General features: G+C 34.7%; 1 protein-coding gene across 5 annotated transcripts in view; it reads left to right on the forward strand.

The window, feature by feature from the left end:
- The window catches only part of LOC141460647 (dual 3',5'-cyclic-AMP and -GMP phosphodiesterase 11A-like), a 247,818-nt gene that overhangs the window by 115,506 nt on the left and 106,845 nt on the right, over positions 1 to 25,467 (forward strand). For all 5 annotated transcript variants that reach the window (XM_074140854.1, XM_074140853.1, XM_074140852.1 and 2 more), the window contains one exon: positions 20,972 to 21,124. In XM_074140854.1, the coding sequence (XP_073996955.1) occupies positions 21,062 to 21,124 (63 nt within the window). In that variant the 5' untranslated portion in view covers positions 20,972 to 21,061. The remainder of the gene's footprint in view (positions 1 to 20,971; positions 21,125 to 25,467) is intronic.

The following is a 25,467-nucleotide window of genomic DNA, read 5'->3' on the forward strand; positions in this document are numbered from 1 at the left end:
AATGTCTTTCACAAGAAGAGTCTATATATAGTTGTTATCTTAAACACAATTTTCTTTACTTTAACAAACGTGATTTTCAGAGAAGATTTACTCTTGCCTTTATGCATTACTTGTACAAAGATTGCTAGTGTATATTTTCTAGATAACTTGTGCAGTTGAGTTCAAAAACACGAAGGGCAATCATTTTTATCTTCAAATCTTCTGAGACAGCCAAGAGGCTGTGCCAATCTAGGGGGAATTGTGGTTTTTGGGCAGAAAATTCAAGTCTAGTTCATTTAAATCTAGCGTTTCGAAACTTATTTCCGTTTAGATCAGCCAAGGTGCTCGTAACCATCTGGCAATACCTATTCTTTCTTTCACCACCTCGATCTTTCCCGCGTTCTTTCACTTCCTCCTTTATCTTCAACTTGTCTGTAAAGTACACATCCTTATGTCCTTTCCACAGGATTCAAACTGCCAATTAAATTTAGCCCGAAGAAGCACAGCAGCTTTTGCTCTATTCACTCTTCTGAGTTGTATTCCTCGACTGGATCTTAGATTTTAGAGATGTTTCAATTCAATTTTAGAGATGGTTGAATTCCGCGTTGAATAATTGAGTTCGAGGGAGAAATGTCCGCCTACTGCAGTATCTTCAGTAGCCTACAGCACTTTCTTGGTCTGTCTTGGTTTCTCTGTTCCGGAAGAAATCTTTATAAACTGTGCCAAACATCTGTTCACGATACTTTGTGCCAAATTTTTTTAGTCCACGCACTTTGTATTACTATAGTTTGAGACCTTGTTTTGTCTTTGTAACTCCTATAGTCAATACTTCGCATTAGGGAATAGAATAGAATAGAATATTAGATGGGACGGGACCTACGCCCCACGGCACAGCAGTAACAAGAGACTTTTTATGCCTTCCCCTTTTTGAATCTAGTAGACAAAACCTCCCGTTCTAAAGAAGTTAAGGACTTTCCTGCTAGTTCTTTTTGCGCTGCTATCTCCTTTGGTCTCAAAGTTCCAAAGGTTTCATAGCGCAAATGCTTTGATTGCAACGCAATCGTACAACAGATGAGAGGCCGTTTCCTCCTCTACCTGACACAATCTGCACAACTTTCCGAGCTAATAAGCACCACCTTGCGCAGATGCTTTCTGAACCTGCCGTGCCCTGTGAATAGGCCTGTAATCAGAGTAATCTGATTTCTACCCAAGCGCAGTGTCTCTTTGGTTCTTTGCTTACACAGCCAAGGCATCATAGTCTTGCTGTGATTAACCCCAAGACACATCACCCAGTTCTTTTCAAGCTTTCTCCAGATCCAATCTCTGAGAGCCGCATGAACCGAACCGCTGGTGATTCCCAGGACAGGCTCCGGACCGATGAAAGGAGTGTTAGATCCATTCCTGGCCAGATGATTTGCATTAGGGAACTTCACCTATTTTAATACCTCATTCTTCAAGGATAGTGTGAGTGTAAATTTGTATTCGATTGCCCGGACAATGTAGACATAGTGACAATTAAAAAAAAAAAAGCCGTCTGCCTGTCCTGAGACTCTTCAGAACCCTTAGAGAACTTAAACCCTCTTGCTTGATTCTTAAATTGTCTTAAAAGATCCAGGAGAAATCGTAGTAATGTCAGATGGACGTCCTAGGCAAAGACAGAAGATAAAGTACATCATTATCGTATAAACTTTATAATACACATCGCCGTACAAAAAGCTTTTGAGCAGAATTACTGATTTCTTAGTTCGACACCTTTATTGAGGAGTGTTGAAGCGAAATTTATCAGATAAATTCACTCTCACACTCAAATAGCGAATCAGATTCAAAACCAATCAAGTGCAGGTGACAGCGATAACACCATAATGCTTGTAGTTTGGTATTAATAGTATGATAAATTATTTTTAATTTTAGTATATTAAATTTTGTTCTTTTAAAGAGAATATTTTATATTCAATTCTTTAACATTTCAAAGCGTTAAATTAAAAAACTTATTCCAATAAAGAAAGTTGTTCAAAGGAGTTTCCTTGTTTTAAAAAAAAGGTAACATTTTACATCACAATCCCTCATTTTCACCTCCAACTTGAAAGCTTCATTTGAAATTTAAAGCGAATCTGGTTATTGATTAAATAATCAGATTCAACCATAACTCAAATCCCCAAAGAATAAAATCCTTAAATCGCCAACGTGCTCAAGGAGATACATTAATATACCATTCATCAGCTAGTAACCCATCCAATCCCTGGTAGTTAAATTTCATTTAACCTACATTCGTAGGTAAATCCTTTGGTGTACATACTCTACCTAATTGAACGCTACCTGAGCAATTCTTTAAAACGACTTATAGACCAATAACCTCTTAGATTGCTCCTGAAAGAAGAGAGGAGTATAGCTAAAGAATTTATGTGAGAGTTGAAATGGTTTACATGCTCTAGTGCTAACATGCTAGTGTTTATAATTGTACTCATTGAATCAATTGAGTGCTATTAAACAATCTAAAATCTAAAAAGGAGTTTATTATATTATTATACATTATTATGTAATATTTTAGAGGTAATAATTCCTTATAATATTAAAATAATTCATTTTCAATTATAATTCGGGGACCTTTGTTCCTGGCTTTAACCTCCGCTAACTCCGTTTCCGGCATGAATCTTTCTCTTTGATGCTTTAGTTTTAACTCCCACAGTTCTAACTCCTGCAACTATTTGGCCTCCTATATTACTATTACTTAACTTACTTAAGTCATAATTACATTACTTAATTCTTCTCCATTGCGATAGATACTTTGAAGTCTGTATTTCACTTTATACGTGAGGATAAGTAAAAAGGGAATCATTAAAGATAAATACTTTGGTACCGAATTAGGCCTAATGTAGCTTTTATACAGGGTGTTCATTTTAAGACGGCTCAAATGCATTTCATGCTTAAACGGTTGATCTGAGCAAAAAAAATGGTAGAGGAAAAATTTGTTGCCCGCCCCCTCTAGTTTCAGAATATGTGACTTGATTTTAGATTCCTGCCCGCATACGCGGCTGACGCGCGACCAAAAGTGAGGGTTTGCAGTTGACCCCCCATTTTCATATACACAGTTTTAAAGAGTACGAAAAAGTTATGAAAGAAACCGGAAACCGCAATTCGATATCTTCAAAATTAAAGGTGCTAGACCATTTCAAAATCTAGTATTTATTAATCATATTTCAATTTTTTAACTTGTTATCAAAGAGAAAGAAGAGCACGCGATTGGTCATTTTTATGTATTTTTTCATCCCCTTTCTACTAAAAATATTGCCAAGGCAGTAAAGCTAGTATTTCTCTTAATATCGGGATTTAAGTCGTTTTCTAAGTGATTTTTCTTATTCAAATGTTAAGAGCTTTAGATGTTCTCAAACATACACAAAATGGCTAAAAATTAATTTTACATCTGTTACAAACAAGAAGGTTTAATAATTATTTGATAATTTTGGGAGAGTTGCGTTTAATTACCAAAAAAATTGGAAACCTCCTGCCACGTATTTAAGTGATCAATATCTTTCATGTAAAGGATCAAACTTATTCCTTAATTTATCAAATAATGCACTTTACTTAACTTGTGAAGCATGTACTGTGCCTTCAAAGGTGCCTCCTCTGGCTCGTAAGCCAGGTTAGCCAGGAGGTTATCAACTGTTTTCTGTATCTGAGGAGTATTACGGTTTCCGGTTTCTTTCATAACTTTTTATACTCTTTAAAACGGTGTATATGAAAATGGGGGTCAACTGCGAACCCTCACTTTAGGACGCGCGTCTGCCGCGAAGGCGGGCAGGAATCTAAAATCAAGTTACATATTCTGAAACTAGAGGTGACTGGTAACACAAATTTTGCCTCTACCATTTTTTGCTCAGATTAATCGTTTAAGCATGAAATACATTTGAGCCTTCTTAAAATGAACACCCTGGATATGTATAAAAAAGTAAAAGTATTTTTGGAGTGATATCGCTGAAATCGGGAGAGAAGTTGTAAAAATTTTCGGAGGAGTTTTTGAACCCTAATCCAAAACGGGGTGTTCCTTTTCTTTGAAAATAATATTAGAAATAACTGTTTGGCAAATAAAACGCTGGTTCCAAGGGTGGTTGATTTTTTAGAATTGGTCCACAGATTATCGATTAATTTTAGCTTTAAAAAAATAAAATCTTCAAAAAAATTAAGACAGCTTTTCTTTCTCTTGTTCCCCCCCAAAAAAAAATAATTTATTTTTGAATAACAACGGTTTGAATGAAAAAAATTCTATTTCTAATCCATCAGCTTGAACAAACAGAAAAGTGGAAAAAAAGTTAGCCCCTGCTCTTAGAGAGAGAACTAGCAGACAAAGGACATTGACCCTTTCGCATTTCACGCTGTTACAGGGCAGCTAACTATGGATGTTAAATCCTAGAATTTATTACTACAGTATATTATATACTATACACTGTTTCCGGCAACTCAGAGTTTGTAACTTCACAATGACAGCTATATCCGCACAATTAGTAATGTAGTTTCTGCATGTATATATACCTCTCTCCAACTAGTAGCTGAGAACTCCAACTGGGCTATGTACCAACGGGGCAGTTTATTAATTCATGATGTTATTGCTTTGCTGCTGTCACCAGAGTTCACCACAAACTTATCCAGAAATCTTGCTGTACTCAGTAATAATTTCTTTCAACTAATTGAAACTTAACTATTTAATATTAAAACTAATTTAAAACAATGTATTTTTCACTGCAACCAAAATATGAATAATATCAAAAATAATTTTTTACTTTGTTCTTTGTTCAATACTTAATTAATAGTTATTTAATTTTTGGGGGGCATATCTAGAGCAGTGGTTCCCAAAGTGGTCTCTACGGACCCCCAGGGGTCCCCCGGTATCTATCAGGGGTCCGTGGAAAATTAAAATTGATTTGGGGGTCCCTGAACAACGTCAGAGGGTCCGCGCACGGTTCAATATAAAATAATAAAACTGTGATCCATTTTTGTTATTATGGAAATTAGAGACTAACAAGGTGACCAATTAAATTTAATCAAAACTAAAAGCGTTATTTCTGCGTTTGTTGCAAAACATTTTCTGTAAAAACAAAACTTGGGAGGAGGAGAACGTTCTCAGTTTCCAAATCTTTCGAAATTGCTAAAATAGAGATGAAGATTTGCTTGCTCACTGTCGGAACACTTAACGTCTCTCCATGCAGACCTGAACCAAAGATTACTCTTGGGGATTTGCGGTTTGCTACTCACAAACATTGAGCCGGATATAAATACACTCATAACATCTCATCACGTTCATCCAAATTATGAATTTTTTTAAATTTTATTTTAAACAAAAGTTATAATTTCAATAAATACTTCTTCAACAAAATGCTTTTTTAAATTTGTAATTTTTATACTATGCATTTATGTACGATAGCTTTTTCACTATCGTATTGCTTTGCTGCTGTCACCAGAGTTCACCACAAACTTATCCAGAAATCTTGCTGTACTCAGTAATAATTTCTTTCAACTAATTGAAACTTAACTATTTAATATTAAAACTAATTTAAAACAATGTATTTTTCACTGCAACCAAAATATGAATAATATCAAAAATAATTTTTTACTTTGTTCTTTGTTCAATACTTAATTAATAGTTATTTAATTTTTGGGGGGCATATCTAGAGCAGTGGTTCCCAAAGTGGTCTCTACGGACCCCCAGGGGTCCCCCGGTATCTATCAGGGGTCCGTGGAAAATTAAAATTGATTTGGGGGTCCCTGAACAACGTCAGAGGGTCCGCGCACGGTTCAATATAAAATAATAAAACTGTGATCCATTTTTGTTATTATGGAAATTAGAGACTAACAAGGTGACCAATTAAATTTAATCAAAACTAAAAGCGTAATATCTGCGTTTGTTGCAAAACGTTTTCTGTAAAAACAAAACTTGGGAGGAGGAGAACGTTCTCAGTTTCCAAATCTTTCGAAATTGCTAAAATAGAGATGAAGATTTGCTTGCTCACTGTCGGAACACTTAACGTCTCTCCATGCAGACCTGAACCAAAGATTACTCTTGGGGATTTGCGGTTTGCTACTCACAAACATTGAGCCGGATATAAATACACTCATAACATCTCATCACGTTCATCCAAATTATGAATTTTTTTAAATTTTATTTTAAACAAAAGTTATAATTTCAATAAATACTTCTTCAACAAAATGCTTTTTTAAATTTGTAATTTTTATACTATGCATTTATGTAGCTTTTTCACTTAGGGGTCCATAGGCAAGTTTTGACTATAAAAAGATGGATCCATGGGTCAAAAAAGTTTGGGAAACACTGATCTAGAGGAAGAATTAGATACATAGCAGGGTATCGTGAGTTTGAGACTTTTTTAATGTATAGTAGAAATGAGGACACAGGACCTTTACAGATACCGGTGGAAAGCTTTAATAAGGATTAAAAGTGACTTTACGCAGGTACAACCATGTCCCTCGGAAAACTAGCCATCCCGATGCAGCACAAAACGTGGTTGCGGTCAAAATGTTAGTGAAGAATTAGAGTTGAATGTAACGTCGCGGTAAATGTCAAAAACTAGTGAGGTCAGATTCCCTAAAATAAGAAAGGATTCAAAGCTGACCATTTGCTCTTAAACAGGTGGGTCGTTATGGATGTAGACACATACCTGTCCGCTGAAAGGCTATAGATTTCCTACAAGGGGCAGCAACAGAAGATTCAAAAAAGATCATGCACCTAAAAGCGAAGTAGTAATGGGATTTAATTGGGATTAAATTGGGATTTATTTAGAAGGCAGCAAATATCCATTATGTTCGAGTAAAGTGCATCAGCTAGTACAAAAAAAAGAGTCTTACGATGCAAAGAATTTTCAGGACCAATGTAAAGAGTCGACAAGGTGGCCATGACAAGTGAGGGGTTCGCATGAATTATGGCAAATTATGGTAGATAATAACAGTATCTTACTCAGTTGCAAAGGCTTGCGGAAACTAATACAAAATTTACCGGAGAATGCAATATCTGCAGTTTCTATCAAAGGCAGTCTGGAAGATTAATATAACATAATAAGAGATGCTTGGTTTAAGGGGTTATTATAGGCAGTCAGAAATTTGAAAAAATCGATTTTTTTTTTTTTAATATTAAAGTATAGTATCTCAGGAATGTTGTCCTAAAATTTCAAGTCGATCCGAGCAAAATTGTAAGAGTGAAAGTGTTTACAAGCCCCGACCGTTCGAATTACCATCGCTGAGCACAGAGCTCAACTTGCTAGGCGCAGACAGCAGAAATCGGAAAACTTGGACATTTTGGAAGACATGGAGGACTTATTTTATGGGCCTGGAATCGATGACACTGTGTAAGTTGAAAAAAAGATTATCCAGGTTTTATTCGCAAACCTTTAACCGCTGAAAACTTTAAACGCGTTTTTCTCCAAAACTACGTTTTCAAAGTCGGTGGACACGATATCTCAAAATCTACTGCACCGATCTTTTACATATTTCTTTTGCACATATTAAAATCGTACTTGGACGAAGGATTTTTTTTTTTCCAATGAATAGAACTTGTTTTACAAACATAAAATGGTCAATTTTGTTTAGTGAAAATCGTGAATCAAACTTTAAAGTTGTCCCAAAAATTAAAAATTCATTTTTTTTCTAAATCCTTCGGTCAAGTACGAGATAAAGTCCATCTACTAACGAAATCTTTTCGAAATTTTGATTTCAGATGACCCAGTCTCAAGATATCATGTCCACGAGAGGGTTGCATTTTTTTGACGTGTTGCATTAAAATATTCGCCATTAGTACAATTATTATTAATTTGTAACGAAAAAATTACAATAAGTTCTTTAAACATGGACTGATATGACGCAAAAGTTCCCGAATAAAAAAGTAAACACGTTTTTCCCCCCCAAAAAAATTTGAAAAAATGACTTTTTTGACGCCTCTGACAGCCTATAACCCCTTAAATCTAATACAGTAATAAAATTTACAGATTTCAATTCCTTGTATGAAGGAATAGGTTTTGAAAAAGAAAATTTACTCGAGACATCTTTTAACATGTAAATTACGCAAAGAATTGATCGCAGAGAATCCCAGAGCTGGTTGGAGGTCATGGGACTCAGCAGGGACTCGTGGTTATGTCGCCCACACATTGCTAGTTATTCAAATGAGACCGCCTTCTTTAGCCATTCTTGCGCTAATTCTACATTCATGTAAATTACATTGTTCTTTATCCTAAAGTAACTGTTAGACTTAAGCTTTTAGATTTATAAAGAATATTTTGTCTCTTCAACTTCTCCCTAACAGTAATAATGAAAACTAATGCGATGTGTTAAATTTTTCTACAAAATAATCTGATCTTAATCTTGCATTGATGAGGTTCCATGCATTTCCAGTATTCCTGCGTCATTCTTTCTCTTCGAGACTTAGGTTATTTTTAACACGTTATTGTTATTGTTGACGTTATTGGCGACAATCCAAACTATTTTTCCATGGATTTATCTAAAGATAACATCTCATTTCTTCTGCCTGAATTCTGCTGTTTTTTTGACAATCACTGATAAAATTTCTGATATCACTTCCACTATTTAGAGTCCCCCAATTCGAATCCAATCATGTATTTAATACTATTTTTGCGAATTTTCTGTTTATAGTTTTCTCAGTTTTGAAAAATAGTGTTCTTATTTTTTGTACATTCTTTTTGGTGACTGATTCATAGTTTCAATAGGATGAAAAAATAATTGCCATTTCAGTCGAGTAAAATTTATTTTGCCGAGCTTTCGACCTAGGGACTAGGTCTAGGAAAGTGCTAGAAATGATATACATATCTAAGACAGAAAACAGTTTAAATTTCAAAACAGACTCGAACAATTTAAACAACATATACGCAAACCTACTACAAAATACTTGACAATTGGCAACACTGACTTCCACACAACCTAACACTTTATTACACATAGACCGATCACACTCAGTCCATGAACAGACAAGACAGAAGACACACCAACCCTGAAATGTAAAACTATTACTTTCTAAACTAGGTAAATAATTTTTGTAAATTTCGTTTTATTATACATATTCATTTCAACAGAATCATTGTTAACAAACTGTAAATATGTTCCACAGCCCTGAAGATGACCTAGTCCCTAGGTCGAAAGCTCGGCATAATAAATTTTACTCGACTGAAATGGCAATTATTGTTCTTATTTTTGTTATAACTTATGTTTTTTGTAAATTTTATTTATTTAGCTACTTTTGGGTTCAAAAATTGTGTACTGGTTTCATGTTTAGACTTAACTATGTATAAATGAAACTCTTGCTGTAAGGACCAAGTCTTTATAAGCAATAAATTCAATTACAATTACAGTTATTTTCGCGAATTTATCTCCGTAAAAATATTTGATGTTAGCAAATTCTTGAATCACGTATAGTTATATAAAAAAAACCTCTCTCATATTCTTGCTGTACCAAGGAAATATTCTCACGAAAACTTATAATACGCGTATTAGCATACCTTAAGAAAAAACGAAAGCCTCTTATATTCTCAATAACTCTAAAACGGTCCTTTATATGCGGACCATACGTGACTGAAATCACATTAATCTTATATTGAAGTATAAAAATAGAAAACTGCTATGATTTATGGCAATTCTATTCAATTGGCTCCCTTCCACCATCTAAAAGGAAACAAACACCATATTGTTAAAGCAAAAAACCTTGAATAAGGAAGAATAGCTTACATATTTACTACAAACTGAAAATTTCATTCTTTAAAAAATTCATTACAGTTGACTCATTTCTTTATTATTTCCTGACACAGAGCGAAATTATTTCCCCTTTTAATGGGCGCTCTATTAATTAATTAATACTTTCAAATTTGTCTAAAATTTTAGGAGTTCTAATTTATGAAATTCCTGGAGCCATTTATTATTGACATGATACTTTATTAAAGATTCAGAGATTAATTAATGTTAATGGGAAAATGGCAGAGGAAGTCTAATCTAAGTACTGTCGTAACTTCACAGACTTTAACCAAAAGTTAAAGTCAGATTTCATGCCTTTAGTTTTTTTCGTTTTAAACCCCAAATATACGAGGGTCGTTTGAAAAGTCCGTGCAAAAATAAAAACTACTTAATTTTTTGGGGTAAACCTTTTTTATTTTTCAACATTGTCTCCTTTTAGGCTTATACACTTCGTCCAACGCTGCTCTAGTTTGTTGATCCCTTCCGAATAATAGGATTTGTCCAAGTCTGAAAAATAGCCATTCGTTTCTGCAATCACCTCCTCGTTTGAATAAAATCTTTTTCCCGCCAGCCATTTCTTCAAATTGGGGAACAAATAGTAGTCCGAGGGAGCCAAGTCTGGAGAATAGGGGGGATGTGAAACGAGTTGGAACCCTATTTCCATTAATTTTGCGACCACAACTGCTGAGGTGTGAGCTGGTGCGTTGTCGTGATGGAAAAGGACTTTTTTGTGGGCCAATCGTGGGCGTTTTTCTTGCAGCTCGGTTTTCAAACGGTCCAATAACGATGAATAATATGCACCTGTAATAGTTTTACCCTTTTCCAGATAGTCGATGAGGATTATTCCTTGCGAATCCCAAAAGACAGTCGCCATAATCTTTCCGGCCGAAGGAACGGTCTTCGCCTTTTTTGGCGCAGATTCCCCCTTGGTAACCCATTGTTTAGATTGTTCTTTGGTCTCAGGAGTGTAGTGATGTATCCATGTTTCATCCACAGTGACGAAACGACGCTTAAAGTCCTGCGGATTCTTCTGGAACAGCTGCAAACCGTCCTTGCAACACTTCACACGATTTCGTTTTTGGTTAAGCGTGAGCAATCGCGGCACCCATCTTGCGGATAGCTTTGTCATGTCCAAATGTTGATGCAAAATATTATGTACCCGTTCATTCGAGATGCCCACAGCACTAGCAATCTCACGCACTTTCACTCTTCCGTCATCCATCACCATATCATGGATTTTATCAATGATTTCTGGAGTAGTAACCTCAACAGGGCGTCCAGAACGTTCAGCGTCACTTGTGCCCATATGGCCACTCCGAAAATTTTGAAACCACTTATAAACTGTTCTAATCGAAGGTGCAGAGTCACCATAATGTTTATCAAGCTTCTCTTTAGTCTCCAGAGGCGTTTTGCCTTTCATAAAGTAGTGTTTAATCAACACACGAAATTCTTTTTCGTCCATTTTTTGAAAATCACTCGACTTCCTCGATTCAAACGAATGCCAAACACAAAGAAATTGACCGATCTGGCTGAAACTTGGTGTGTGTTTTTCCAAGAGATGCTACTAACTAAACATAACCTCGATACGCGCCAGTGGTGCTATCTCTCTGACTTTGCACGGACTTTTCAAACGACCTTCGTAAATTAACATTATTAAATATGTCATTATTTTTATCAAATGCAAATTAAAATTCACCTTTCATAAAACAAGGAGTATTGTCTGAATGTAATTTTTTTTTTATTATTATTATTTATTTTGTAATTTACAATCTGTATACATTGTATACAACAAGTAAATAGGAGGTGAATGAGATGAACTGGTGCGGGAAGAGCAGGAGGAGAGAAGCTACCCAGCGGTAGCACTCTCTATTTGAGAAAGAGAATATGATGAGGAGAGAGGAGAGATTTAGTTCATCAGACTGTAAGGAAGTCGCGGGGCCACTGGCGATTCAGTCGGCGAGTATTGTTAGGGATGTATTGTTAGAGGAGGCGAGAGACAGTACAAGAGGATTTGAGCAAGTATAGAGAGCTTTATGGAATTTTTGATATTTAGTCTTGACGAGTTGGTGTACGAATGAGATGTTGAGGTCGTTGTGAAGAGTGAGGTTAGTCACCGTAGAAAGGAGCGTCACTGTCAGAGGAGTTTTGATTGAAATGACTGTACTGTCCGTATGTTTGTAGGTTTGGCTGAACCCCACAGCTCTGGTCATTAAGTCCACATAGGTTTGAGACTAGTACTGTATATTAAGCGTTTCAGATCAATGGATAATTTGGAGCGTCGTCCAAGAAGTCTGTAAAGCAGTTTCGCACGTTTTGCCATTGCTTCTCTTTTAAGTTTAGTATGTGGGTTCCACGTGAGTCGTTTGTCTATGTAGAGCCCAAGGTAGCGCACCCAGATCTGTACAAGGAAGAGGATTGCTGTTGATAAGGGACAGGTGGAAAGGAGCCCCGCCGGAGAGTAAACGTGGCATGCTGGCATTTCTGTGGGTTCATTTTAATCCGCCACTTCTTGGCCCAGGTGAATGTAAAGTTAAAACCTATTTATTACAAAGGAATATAGATGAGTTTACTTCGCTTTCTTTTCTAAGTTAAATCACGAAGGCTTAATGAAGATTGTTCATTTAGTTGGAAGAAAATTGAAGTACTGATCATACTGATTAAGTTACTTCTTGCGATGAACTATTTTTTCGTACAGAATGTAAATTAAGCACCAAAAAAAAATTTAAGTAACAGGATTTGGCGATTACAATGATGACAATTAAACAAAAATAATATAATTAAGTGGCAATTGTCATCCAAGAGCAACGTCAAACTATAAATTGCCGAAGCTTATCACCATTTATCCCTCGGTGAAAAAACAATCGAAAATCTGCATGATTACAATGTTTTATCGATAATAATTTGTATATCTGTTACGTATAACAGAGATTCAAATTTTTCCTCCTTAAAAATCTGACACGTGGCATTCCCGGAATCTGCAATTAATTAGTCTCATACAAATGTTTTAATGAATAAGCACGCATATAGAAGCTACACCTTTTTCATATCTTTTTTATCTATTTATGCCATCTTTACATGTTCTGTCCTCATTCTACCATAAAAGCTTTTTATGTCGAACACGTGGCATCAAATATTTACAAGGATTCCTAATTACAAGCTATTGATATAGAGCAAATATGAAGCACAATTTAGGAAGCTTATTTCAATAGTATCCATGTAAATGCTGCGTGATATTTGATGCTTTAATTCTGTACATGTTACAACACGTTGTAATGTAATGTAATGATGTAAAACAGTGAATTCAATATTATCATTAAACGCTTTATTTTATTGTTATTATTTATGTCTTTCAATAATTACAAATTTTATATTGAGTTCTAGAACTGTTTTGTAGTTTATCTTAGTTTTCTATCCAGTAAAGGAACCTAATTTAGTCGTCCCGATTTCCGATTTGAAGTATTCAATGAAAATATTGCGCCCCTTAAGTCCAAAAAAGTGGATTTCACAAATGATCAACTCATTCTATTTCTTTCTCTTTCCAAAGAATCTCTAATCTGGGAGTGAATTCTTTAAGTTAAAAAGAAATTTGGAAATAAATATTAAGTCCCAGAGCTGATTGCTCCTATCTTGGCTTACAAGCTTCGCCAGATTTTTTGCCTTTTTTTTTGGCATTGGCTTCCGGCATACAGCCAGCATCGTCTAGGTGCTTATCACTAGAATATCACTCACTCTCCATTCTTACTTATAAATACATTCGCTTCGCACATTCATCCCTCTACTATATACAACTATTTACATACAAACTTACAACTAATGGATGGATCAGTACTCTATATTCCTGCCATCCTTATAGCTTAACCGAAATTAAAATCACGTAATCCTTCTCTAATCATTTTCTTGCATTCATTCTAATCGGCTATAACTTTTAAATACGAGGTGTATTCAAAAAGTAACGGGAATTTTCGTTTTTTGAAAAAAATATTTATTTATTCATCTACATTAATATTGTCGCCTTCAAAGTAGTCCCCTTCGCATACAATACACTTGTGCCAGCGCTTTTTCCAATCCTCGAAACACTTCTGAAACTCGATCTTTGTGATAGCTTTCAGCTCTTCGCTTTTAATGTCATCTATGCTTGTAAAACGATGGCCTTTTAATGTTCTCTTTATGTTTGGAAATAGAAAAAAGTCACATGGAGCCATGTCTGGCGAATATGGAGGCTGGGGCATCGTTAAAGTTTTGTTTTTGGCCAAAAATTCACGAACAAGCAATGAAGTGTGAGCAGGTACATTATCGTGGTGCAAAATCCATGAATTGTTTTGCCACAAATCCGGGCGTTTTTTTCGGATTGCTTCACGCAAACGGCGTTGAACTTGTAGGTAGTACTCCTTATTGATTGTTTAACCTTGTGGCAAGAATTCATGATGCACTATGCCATTAAAATCGAAGAACACAGTGAGCATAACCTTGACATTCGACCGCACTTGTCGAGCCTTTTTCGGTCTTGGCGATCCAGAATGCCTCCACTGGGACGATTGAGCCTTAGTTTCGACATCATATCCGTAAACCCATGTTTCGTCACCTGTTATAACACGTTTCAGTAGATCCGCATCGTTGTCGACTTCATTGAGTGACTCTTGAGCAACTTCCATTCTCCGCTGTTTTTGTTCGAAATTCAACAATTTTGGAACAAATTTTGCTGCCACACGTTTCATACCCAAAACATCCGAAAAAATTTCATGGCATGAGCCAATTGATATGGCAACATCATCAGCGACTTCTCTGATTGTGATTCGGCGATCGTTCATAACCATTTCTTTCACTTTTTTCACGTTTTCATCGGTTGTTGATGTGCTTGACGTCCAGGTCGTTCGTCATCTTCAACGTTTTCGCGGCCATCTTGGAAACGCTTATACCACTCGTAAATCCTTGTTTTACTCATAGCAGACTCACCATATGCCTTTATTAACATTTCACACACTTTATTTCATTTTTTACGCAAAATTTAATACAAATTCTTTGATCCATTTTTTTTAACAAACAAAAATCGCCAAGCTCGAAAAACACGTCTAACCTTAACGGCTGCCACTTAAGAAGTAAACAATGAATATTACTGAAAATTTTATTGTACTTCAGGGGCATGTGTACCAACATAATAAAAACAAAAAATTTACAATCAGACTCTCCAAACCCGCGAAATTTAAAAATTCCCGTTACTTTTTGAACACACCTCGTACATTCATATTTCATTGCTAGCTCTGCTATCGACTTAAGCACATAAATATTGGTGGAGAATATAATGTCTTCGTAGCGAAATGGTGCATCTAAATACCTGTATTATGTCGTCAAACATTCGTTTCCTTTCTACCACATAACGTGGACATATCCATTACTATATGTTTGAAATCCTCCTCCTCATTGCAATCTACGCAAAGAGGAGAGAGAGGACCTTTTTGTTGATCCTGTGAAGCAGATACGATCCGCACACCGCGTGGTTCGCTCTCAGCCTGCTTATTGTCGTAACAACCCATTAATTAGTGACAGTTCCCTTAAACCATGACTAGGTAACTGATCTACCATAGTTTTTGTAGAATCTCCCTTTATTACCATTACTGTAATCTGTCTGCCATTTTTGTAGTGCTCTTTTTTTGCAATTGTACACTTGATTCACACTTGACTTCGCACAAGATTTAGTATAACTACCTAGCTTGGTAAAAAAAAATCGTAACAAAATGGCACCAAAGACTTCTTAGCAATAACTTACAGTTAAGTATAAGGGTTGATTAAACGCCAAAAGGTACACAAATCAGCAAGAACCCAACATCAGTTCGTAATTTCATCCAAATGGAAACGTTCTAAAAATCTTATGCGTTTTATTCAAATTTTATATCTCTTAAATTTCCTTCATATTGTTTTTTTAGAATTTATTAGACAACAGAGACACTGATGCTAGTTAATAGAACAAGATCTATTATTCATTTTGAAATATGTTTAACTCAATTTAATTTTTGAATTACCTTAAAGACTTCTCTTGTTTTATTCACCTGAAATTCCTTAATTTATTATTTACTAATGAATGCCCTCGTTAATTAAGAAAACACTCCACTTTAAACTCTCCAGCAATAAATTGCTTATTTTAAAACAGTTCATTAAACATTATTTGAAGTAGATTGATTTGTTTTTGTAAAGATTCATTTGTCCAAACAGAATTTGGAATTAGAATTAAATGTTCGACAACTGTCTCTTAAGATTTTGTATTTGTCTATAAAAATAATAATTGCTTTAATTAAAGAAAGAACTTTTAATTGAAGTGATCATTATTTGGTAGATTGGGTTTATCATCAAGGCTTTACTACTATTAGATGATTGTTCTTTTTGTTATTTGTTGATTGCTTTTTATTGAAGGATTAGTGTCTTTCTTTCTATCTCGATGGCCAGTTTCTCTTTTAGACGTAGTTACATATAAATATTATCGATTTTATCCTTGTTTCTGACCGATTTCTTATCTTTGTATTGTTAAGAATGGGACTACTATGAAGCATCTTTCAATCACTTTTATTGTTGACTTTTATCTTGAATATTGGTACAAGTCATTCACGCTAGTCACGTTTTAACTTTAGTCTTGTAAACAAGTGACTTGGCAAAATGAGTCGGGATATTTATGCTGAGATTAAGAGGTAAACAAATAATTCGTAAAAAATACTGTCTCCTACTTTTTGCCAATTTAGTCATCGAAAAGATAAATAAAAGATGAGAAATAATGTTCATTTTTTTTTGCACTAAGTAGGATTAATTATAAATTTTAATCAATTTAATGATTACTAAAGTTTCGGAAAAAATTAGTGTTCAATCATTATTTCTGGTCCAAGAAGACGTAGAAAGTAACATCCTGCTGAACTTTAAAAATGCCTTAAAATAATGAAGCAGGTTCTTAATAATTTTAAAGATCTGCAATTTATCTGCATAAATCTGATCACTAGAGCGGATGTTCCTTTCATAAATCAGCAATGAGCTAGCCAATATCCCTTGAGGACTTCCAGCGCCAGCTCCAGCTCGCCAACTGGAGACCGAATCCTCAATCACCATTTACTACTATCTAATTTCCACATTAATTCACTTACAGAGTAACTAAGATCTTGCTGTCTTATCAGCAAAAGGCCAATCAAATGCTTTACAAAAGTGATTCAAAACCAGAGTTTTTAATATACGACTAATTCTATCATTAATTGCGCTAATATCGTCCATTATTTTTATTAAAACACGCCAGTAATGAAATCGTTTATTAATAAATGACGCCATCAAATTACTCTGTTAGCGAAAGATGGCAAAAATTTGCCATTTTTTTACTATTTCCAAATTTCGAAATGAAAAGAAACACATTTTATTATGAAAAAACAATAATTTTTGCATTACAATTATTCGAGTAAAGAAATCTCAAAATTGTGGTCGCGCTATTTGGTTGACATCCCAATATAATTGACGTTTATACAAATCTCTAAATAATAATCAGTCTTTTCTTGATAGATATGTGCCTTTTACACATTTAAATGAAATCCTATTAAGCAAGAATATTTTATAGATTAGACTAACCCGCACAACGTAGGTGTAGTGAGTTGGTAATTATTAGTATAACCTATCCTTTGGTGGTATAGGTTTTTGGTTTTTGCCTCCGTTTTAGTAATTTAGTGCTAAGAATATGTGGGCCTTTGTTTGAATTTGAAGCAAAGGTAAAGGTTACGTACAAAGTATATTTATACCCTTTCTTGCATATATTCACATATTTAATTTAATTTTTATGTATTTAATATAATATTGAGTTTTGAAAATATATTTAGCGTGTTTATTTAATAAGTAATAACTTCGCAAAGTTTTCAATAATAAGTTATAATTAAAACAAGAATTTTATTAACTTATCTTGAAGGTTGTTCTTGTTAATAATATGTTCCAATAACTTTAGCTCAAATAACAATTAACCTCTAAGTTTCCTAAGAAATACCTCTGTTTTCGTAATATATAATATAAGAAGCCAAAATCAGAAAATTCTTTCAAATTTGTCACCAATTAGCGGCATGAATTTTTATAAATCTAAAGTAATTTTTTTTATTCTATATAAAGCTTTGTAGATTTAATGTAAAGTATAAAGAAAATAAAATCAGTCAAGCTCTAATTCCATTGACTAACTTGAAAAATAAAGTGACCAGGAAAGCGACGCTACACGAAAAATAACTATCTCATACTTATCTGCTGTTAAATTATGTCCTATCTTGGACTGATGAAAGAAGCAAGCTGAGTGACGTCGTAAGAAATGATCTGATAATAACGGATAGTTTAATTTTCTAAAGAGCTGAGATCTCTGAAATGACTAAGGATCCAAAGACGAAGTTTGTCACAAACTGACCGTAAACAAAGCTGATGTTTTGATAGGAGCTGAGTTTATTGAAGTAAGTCGTACAGTAGATGTTGATATTTCAACCAGAAATCCACGGCCAGTGAAGCCATTGGATAAATAGAAATCATCAGCTAAAGGTGGTCACAATCTTCACCGATAGCAAGGCTGCTCTAAAAGCACTGGTTAAAAGGGTCATCAAAGCTTGTAAGACTTAATGAAATTGCACAGGGCAGAAAACTTAGAAGGTTTTTCGATGGTTGCCCTTGTTTGTAGCAAAAAACGGGAAAATTATTAAGTAATAAAATAATAATAAATAAAATTATTATAAAATATTAAATAATTATTATAAAAGAAGTAATTCTTTTTTATTTCTGTAAAAATTTAATTATTAGTTTCACTAATTACTAGTTTACACTTCTTTTATTTTAAATGTAGTTTCATACACGTAGTTTAGGGGCGCCACGGTAGCCGAGCGGTTAGAGGCGAGACCTGTGAAGCTGATATTATGGTACTGTGTCTTAAACCCTTGGATTTTATTTAATAGTTAATAAAAGAAATTCACAGTAAAGTATGTTTGCTAGTCGTCTCCGTCCACGACACCTAATTGGTAGGTGGACGTTAAACCACGCCTGAAAAAATAGGCGATTACTTTACACGTAGTTTGAAATGTACTGTTCTCAGCAAGCTGTTCCTAAAAATTTCTTTCTTTCGAAGTTATCTCAAATTGTGAATTTAGGCTTTCCGAAGATAACTTAACTTCCACAAATTTGTTGACGATTGCAAACACTTCTGTTGCTTTCAACAGAACAGCAGCAAACACAACAATAAACATGGAATCTTTTATTGAATCTTATGTTGCAAGATTAAATTCATTAAAATTAGGCTACAACTAATTAAATTATAGCTGTTTTTCTCTTTGACGCTCATCAAAGTTAGTCACTAGAGACTAAGAGATAGTTTTTCTCCTCTACGTAAGTGAAGAAGTCGCGGAAAAGTTTTGATTGCTTCTATACTTGGGAGATGCTAGAATGTGTCCGGCGAGTTACACCAGGAAAAACTGCGATGTATTAACAATTATCGTAGTTTTGTTTTACCAGATGCAGTAAAATCGTTTAAAACTTTTGTTATTGTTCTACTTTTTCTGTTCATCAATAAATTTTTGTGTAATTTCTAGAAGCTGTATTGTTCGCTTATTGTTTGAATAAATATCAAATGAACCTTTGTTTTTTTGAGGGGAACTTTGTTCAATTGTTATTAATTGTGATGTTTAATAAACCAAGTGGTACGAGCCTCTGGAGATTATTGAGGTTTTTGTTATAAAAAAAATTGTAACATATAAACGTTTTTAACCAGTTTGACCGAGTTTAATTTAAATAGAAGTAATTATAATATGGAATAGTTGATTAAATGCTGTAATAAAACAGTTTTTTTTTAGAGATTGATTCATTAATTCAAAAGGAAGAAAGATTGTAGCCAGTTTCAGTCATATTTTGTTTAAAATTTGTATTGTAATGCTTCAAACCTCCTCCCAGACTTTAGGGGTTTCAATTAGAAAATTAGAACACCTGGTCGACACTTTAAAACTTTATTATCTTACATAAAAACCCTTGACTAATAATTAACTAATTAACGTAAATTGTAAATATGTAACTTAACTAATAATACACGTAAATTGTAAATATGTAAATTAACTAAAAAGGATAAAAACAACTACTAAAACAGGAGTTCCCCCTTACCGCCCGTCGCCCTGCCAACCGGGACCAGAGAGCGGCACCCCAAAGATTTGGCTTACCCGCCGCCAGCACATGCAGCTTGACCATTCCTCGCCAAAAATCTTCTCTGATATTGTCAGGGTTTTTCGCACTCAGCACCAGCCACTCAGTTCGGTCACACTCACTGTTCTGTTTTTCTTTCCTTCCTTTCTCTCATACTATCACTCACACAGACTCACATTGACACACCCTACACACACACACACACACACACACACACACCACTCTCTAGGCCCCTACCATTCCGTCGGCAGCGCGCACAATGCTCCTATCAACTTCCTGACTATGCATTCTAAGACTACCTTATCGGCCTCGTGTTACATTCTCTATGTATAGCAATTTAATTCTAAAAGAAAATATAATTACAATTCACCAAAACCACAATTCCGTCCCCTACAGTATTAATACAGATTTCTGTGGGGAGGGATTAGCTATGTGGTTAGCGTACTCGATTCCCACGCGGAGGTCCCGGGTTCGAATCCAGCTGCTAACCCTTAGATTTTCTCTTCCTAGGAGCTTCTTACAGCTCACTGTCCGGTGATGGACAGTGTTGTCTGTAAAGAGAGAACACTGTCCGGAGGCCGGCAGTGTACTGAAAAAAGCTCCGAGCGCTAATAACCTCACCTGTTGATGCGCCAAAAATAAAAAAATACAGATTTCTTCAGTAGAAGATGGTCTCTTCAGGGCTATGAAACATATTTACTAAAACAGAATATAATTAACATTAATGTGGTGTTATAAAAATAGTATACAACAATTAATCACCTATTATATGATCTGACATATTACATTTTACCAAAATATTCTTTGTGGGGGCCACTTAGTTCATTGTTATTCTTGTTAAAGCCATGTTCTACATGGATTTCGCTAAAGCCTCATTCTAGGAATAAATAAAGTAGCTCTATCTTATGAAAGTTACATTTGTATTCCCCTCTATTACGTCATCCGATCGATAGTTACTCTGATTTATTTCGTTCAGTGATCTTCAATTCCATCTTTATAATATATATAAGTATAATATTTATCTTCAGTTCTGTATCATTATATAATAAATAAGTCTTATCCATATTCAGATTACTTTTTCATTCTGTTACAGAGAGAAAAGATTGACCAGAGAGAAGATCACTTCAATCCCGGAAGAGGCATCTAAAAGAATTTTTATAATAATGTAATAATCATACTGACGATGACGCAGTTGCGGTGGAGTGAAGTGGAAGAATGGCTTGATGCTCATCCGGATTTGTTTCAGGTATCTGGATTTATCTAATGTTTAAATGGCATGATAACTTTATGTAAGATAGAGAGAGAATATTTTGTTTTTTCTTTGCTTTTTAAGTAAAAAGTGGATTCTGTTGAGAAGTTCATTTTGTTAAGCACATTATTCTTAAAAAACTTAAATTTCTGTTATTAAGTAGAAGGAAAGTTTGGTTAAGTGGTGGCCGTGATAAACGATGCTTTCAAAGTATTGAAAATAATTCACTCGGAAAGATAAAATAATGCAATCAAAGCGTGAGCTTTTGAAATCAAATCTTACCATCAATTCCCATTGGAAAAAACTATATTGTTAAAAAAGAAAAACTCATTAATCTGAAAAGTAAATATTTTCACAACATTTGCTGTTAAAACTTGAGTTTATTGAAGAATAGGAAAGAATAAGAAGCTTTCTTTTAGAGTACGAACGAGATAGCAAAAAAATATTTGTACACATCACTTAAGTTTCTTTACACAAAGTGGGAAAAGGCATTTATACTTAAGTAGTGAAATGCTTCAAGTATTTCGGGATAAGAATGCTGGAAATAGCTTAGTGAAATGTCAACATTCTCCAACGCAACGTCTTTTATTTTTTATTAACTTTATTTACTTTTTTGCTTTTTGTAAAGATGTTTTGGGATTAATTACTTAAAAAGTAAAAAAAAAATTTTGTCGGATTCCTTCCCACACACACTACAAAAGCTTTTAGTTAAGTCTAAAATGTAAATAAGATTTCGTAAAAGAATATTTTTGTATCTTCCGTATCTAGTGAAAATGCAGAGAAGGAACCGGAAATGAAAAGCTTCTAGATAATTCATTCCAAGAAAATAAAGAAAAAATATTAGTTTTCTTGCGAATGATTGATTTAGAGAAATCTTCGGATTGATGGACACATTTTCATTTAAGATCTGGGAAGATAAGGTTAAAGTAATTCATCCAAAGGAACATGTATCATCATCATCTTTTCAGTCTTTAAAACAAATATAATGAAGTACTGATTGTTGATTGGTTTTTTGGTGATTGATTCGTTAATCTATAAGGAAGATTACCCTACCGGCGCATCGATACCCAAATATTCTGATGAACGAGATCATTGCGAGAAAATTGTTTTTGTATAAGGATTGGGTAAAACTCTGTGATACCTATAACATCTCGTTCACAGAGTTCATCAAATTTAACATAAGTGTCAATTCAGTAATGGAAAATATTAAGAATGGCCTACTTAATAAATACAAGCTTTTAGCCATAAAAAGTCAGCATCACATACTTTATAAAACGTTGGACCCACAACCCAATTTAGTACATTGCAATAACTTGGATGCTCGCTCCATTGGGTGGATAATTAAAGTTAGGGGAGAGTCGCTATACCTCAATAAATACGTATTCAACAAGGAAATCAAGTTATGTTCTCTGTGTAATTTACAAAACAGAGAAGAAAACGTGTTTCACTTTATAGCGGTATGCCCAATATTAAGAGAGTTTAGGTCCATATATTTTAAGAAAGATTGTTTAAATGAGCTGGAGTTTATGGACTATTTAAATGGCAAATGTTGGAAAAGCTTGGTAAGCTATTGTAAAGCGGCATGGGCATATAGATACGAACTGGTGAAGGAATTCAATTATTAAACTGTTTTATCTATTATTAATGTGTACCTGTATCACCTAAATGTGTCTGTATCCCTATTCCGTAAATAAATGAAATATTAAGTGGCCTTAATTTTGATTATTATTTATTATATAACGTCGTGTACTGAATTTAAGAATATATTGTTTCCTGTATTCTATTTTTTACTTCTGTCTGTGGTGAGAGTATTTTTTCTTTTGTTTTTTTTTCTTTTATTGTTTCTGTTTTTCTTTGTTTTGTTGTATTTATTTAACAGTTCATTCATTGTGCTTTCATCATGTAGAAGGGTAAAAATAAGTAGGGACAACCCTCAGACGGTTCTTCAACCATGAGTATTTGTCTGTTACGAATTAAATAAACAAATATGTAATTCTGTAAAATTTTGAATAAAGGCACTTTATTATTATTATTATTATTAATCTATAAAGAAGAAAGGAAAATGCCAATTTCAGTCATGATTTTGTGTTATACCGATCATTCGTCCTAGGTCATCTTCAGGACTGATTGACAATGTAATATTTTACATTCTATAAGAACGTGAAATGTGCTAATTTACTCAGTGAGGTGGTAGACACTCTCAATAGTTTATCTTCTGTACGTTGGGCTCTGAAGCTAAGAGGAGAACTGGTGAATCCTAATTATAAGCCCTATGACCCTCTACAATCTGGGTGTAGAATGTCCTCTATGTGATCTTGGTAGAGAAGGAGGGTACTGTCCACTTTGTTGCTACCTGCCCTGCCCTGTCGCCTATTCGTTTGGCTGTTTTTGGAGAAAGATTTCTTTCTCTAGAAAGATTTTTAAACCTGATGAATGGTATAGATTGGCCTCATCTCGTCCATTACGCGACTCATTCTTGGAAGTTTAGAGGAAAATTCCTCAATGAACCTGTTCCTTGATTTTGTAATCATCTGAAAGGAGCTTTTGTATATTCATGAAAGTGAATGAACTTTTGAAAATTCACGTATTTTCTCTCTTTTCCTCATTTTCTTAGTCAAATCTGGATTTAAAATGTTTCTATTTTATTTATTTACGTAAAATTATTAATTTCAACTTTTTTCCCCCTAATTGTGTAAATAATACGAGGGTCGTTTGAAAAGTCCGTGCAAAAATAAAAACTACTTAATTTTTTGGGGTAAACCTTTTTTATTTTTCAACATAGTCTCCTTTTAGGCTTATACACTTCGTCCAACGCTGCTCTAGTTTGTTGATCCCTTCCGAATAATAGGATTTGTCCAAGTCTGAAAAATAGCCATTCGTTTCTGCAATCACCTCCTCGTTTGAATAAAATCTTTTTCCCGCCAGCCATTTCTTCATATTGGGGAACAAATAGTAGTCCGAGGGAGCCAAGTCTGGAGAATAGGGGGGATGTGAAACGAGTTGGAACCCTATTTCCATTAATTTTGCGACCACAACTGCTGAGGTGTGAGCTGGTGCGTTGTCGTGATGGAAAAGGACTTTTTTGTAGGCCAATCGTGGGCGTTTTTCTTGCAGCTCGGTTTTCAAACGGTCCAATAACGATGAATAATATGCACCTGTAATAGTTTTACCCTTTTCCAGATAGTCGATGAGGATTATTCCTTGCGAATCCCAAAAGACAGTCGCTATAATCTTTCCGGCCGAAGGAACGGTCTTCGCCTTTTTTGGCGCAGATTCCCCCTTGGTAACCCATTGTTTAGATTGTTCTTTGGTCTCAGGAGTGTAGTGATGTATCCATGTTTCATCCACAGTGACGAAACGACGCTTAAAGTCCTGCGGATTCTTCTGGAACAGCTGCAAACCGTCCTTGTAACACTTCACACGATTTCCTTTTTGGTCAAGCGTGAGCAATCGCGGCACCCATCTTGCGGATAGCTTTGTCATGTCCAAATGTTGATGCAAAATATTATGCACTAGCAATCTCACGCACCTTCACTCTTCTGTCATCCATCACCATATCATGGATTTTATCAATGATTTCTGGAGTAGTAACCTCAACAGGGCGTCCAGAACGTTCAGCGTCTCTTGTGCCCATATGGCCACTCCGAAAATTTTGAAACCACTTATAAACTGTTCTAATCGAAGGTGCAGAGTCACCATAATGTTTATCAAGCTTCTCTTTAGTCTCCTGAGGCGTTTTGCCTTTCATAAAGTAGTGTTTAATCAACACACGAAATTCTTTTTCGTCCATTTTTTGAAAATCACTCGACTTCCTCGATTCAAACGAATGCCAAACACAAAGAAATAGACCGATCTGGCTGAAACTTGGTGTGTGTTCTTCCAAGAGATGCTACTAACTAAACATAACCTCGATACGCGCCAGTGGTGCTATCTCTCTGACTTTGCACGGACTTTTCAAACGACCCTCGTATATGTTTCAAACTCCGGCAGACGGTAGAAACCATGCCGTTTAAAGTTTTTTTTGTCTGTTTCAAAAATGTTGTACCTTGCATTTTGTTTTTTCATTTAAATAAACTTTATTACTACTACATTCTATAAGATATCTTAGATACGCCAACCTTATAGAATGTAAAATTTTATATTGTCAATAAGCCCTTAGAATTCTTAATTCTTTTCATCGTAATGAAAGTACACCAATGTTTTGGTCAGTCAACCGCAGATTGCAGTTTTACTTTGCTAAGGTTTTTCAGTTCCTATCGTTTCAGTTCAGTTCGTGGATTCAAAGTTATCTCTTCGTTTTTCCCTAATTAGCAATCGTATCACGGTCGCAAGGAATGCAG

The sequence above is a fragment of the Rhodnius prolixus genome, unplaced genomic scaffold (genome assembly GCF_049639745.1).
Source record: "Rhodnius prolixus isolate KJV_2025 unplaced genomic scaffold, Rpr scaffold_6, whole genome shotgun sequence".
Classification (NCBI taxonomy): Eukaryota; Metazoa; Arthropoda; class Insecta; order Hemiptera; family Reduviidae; genus Rhodnius; species Rhodnius prolixus.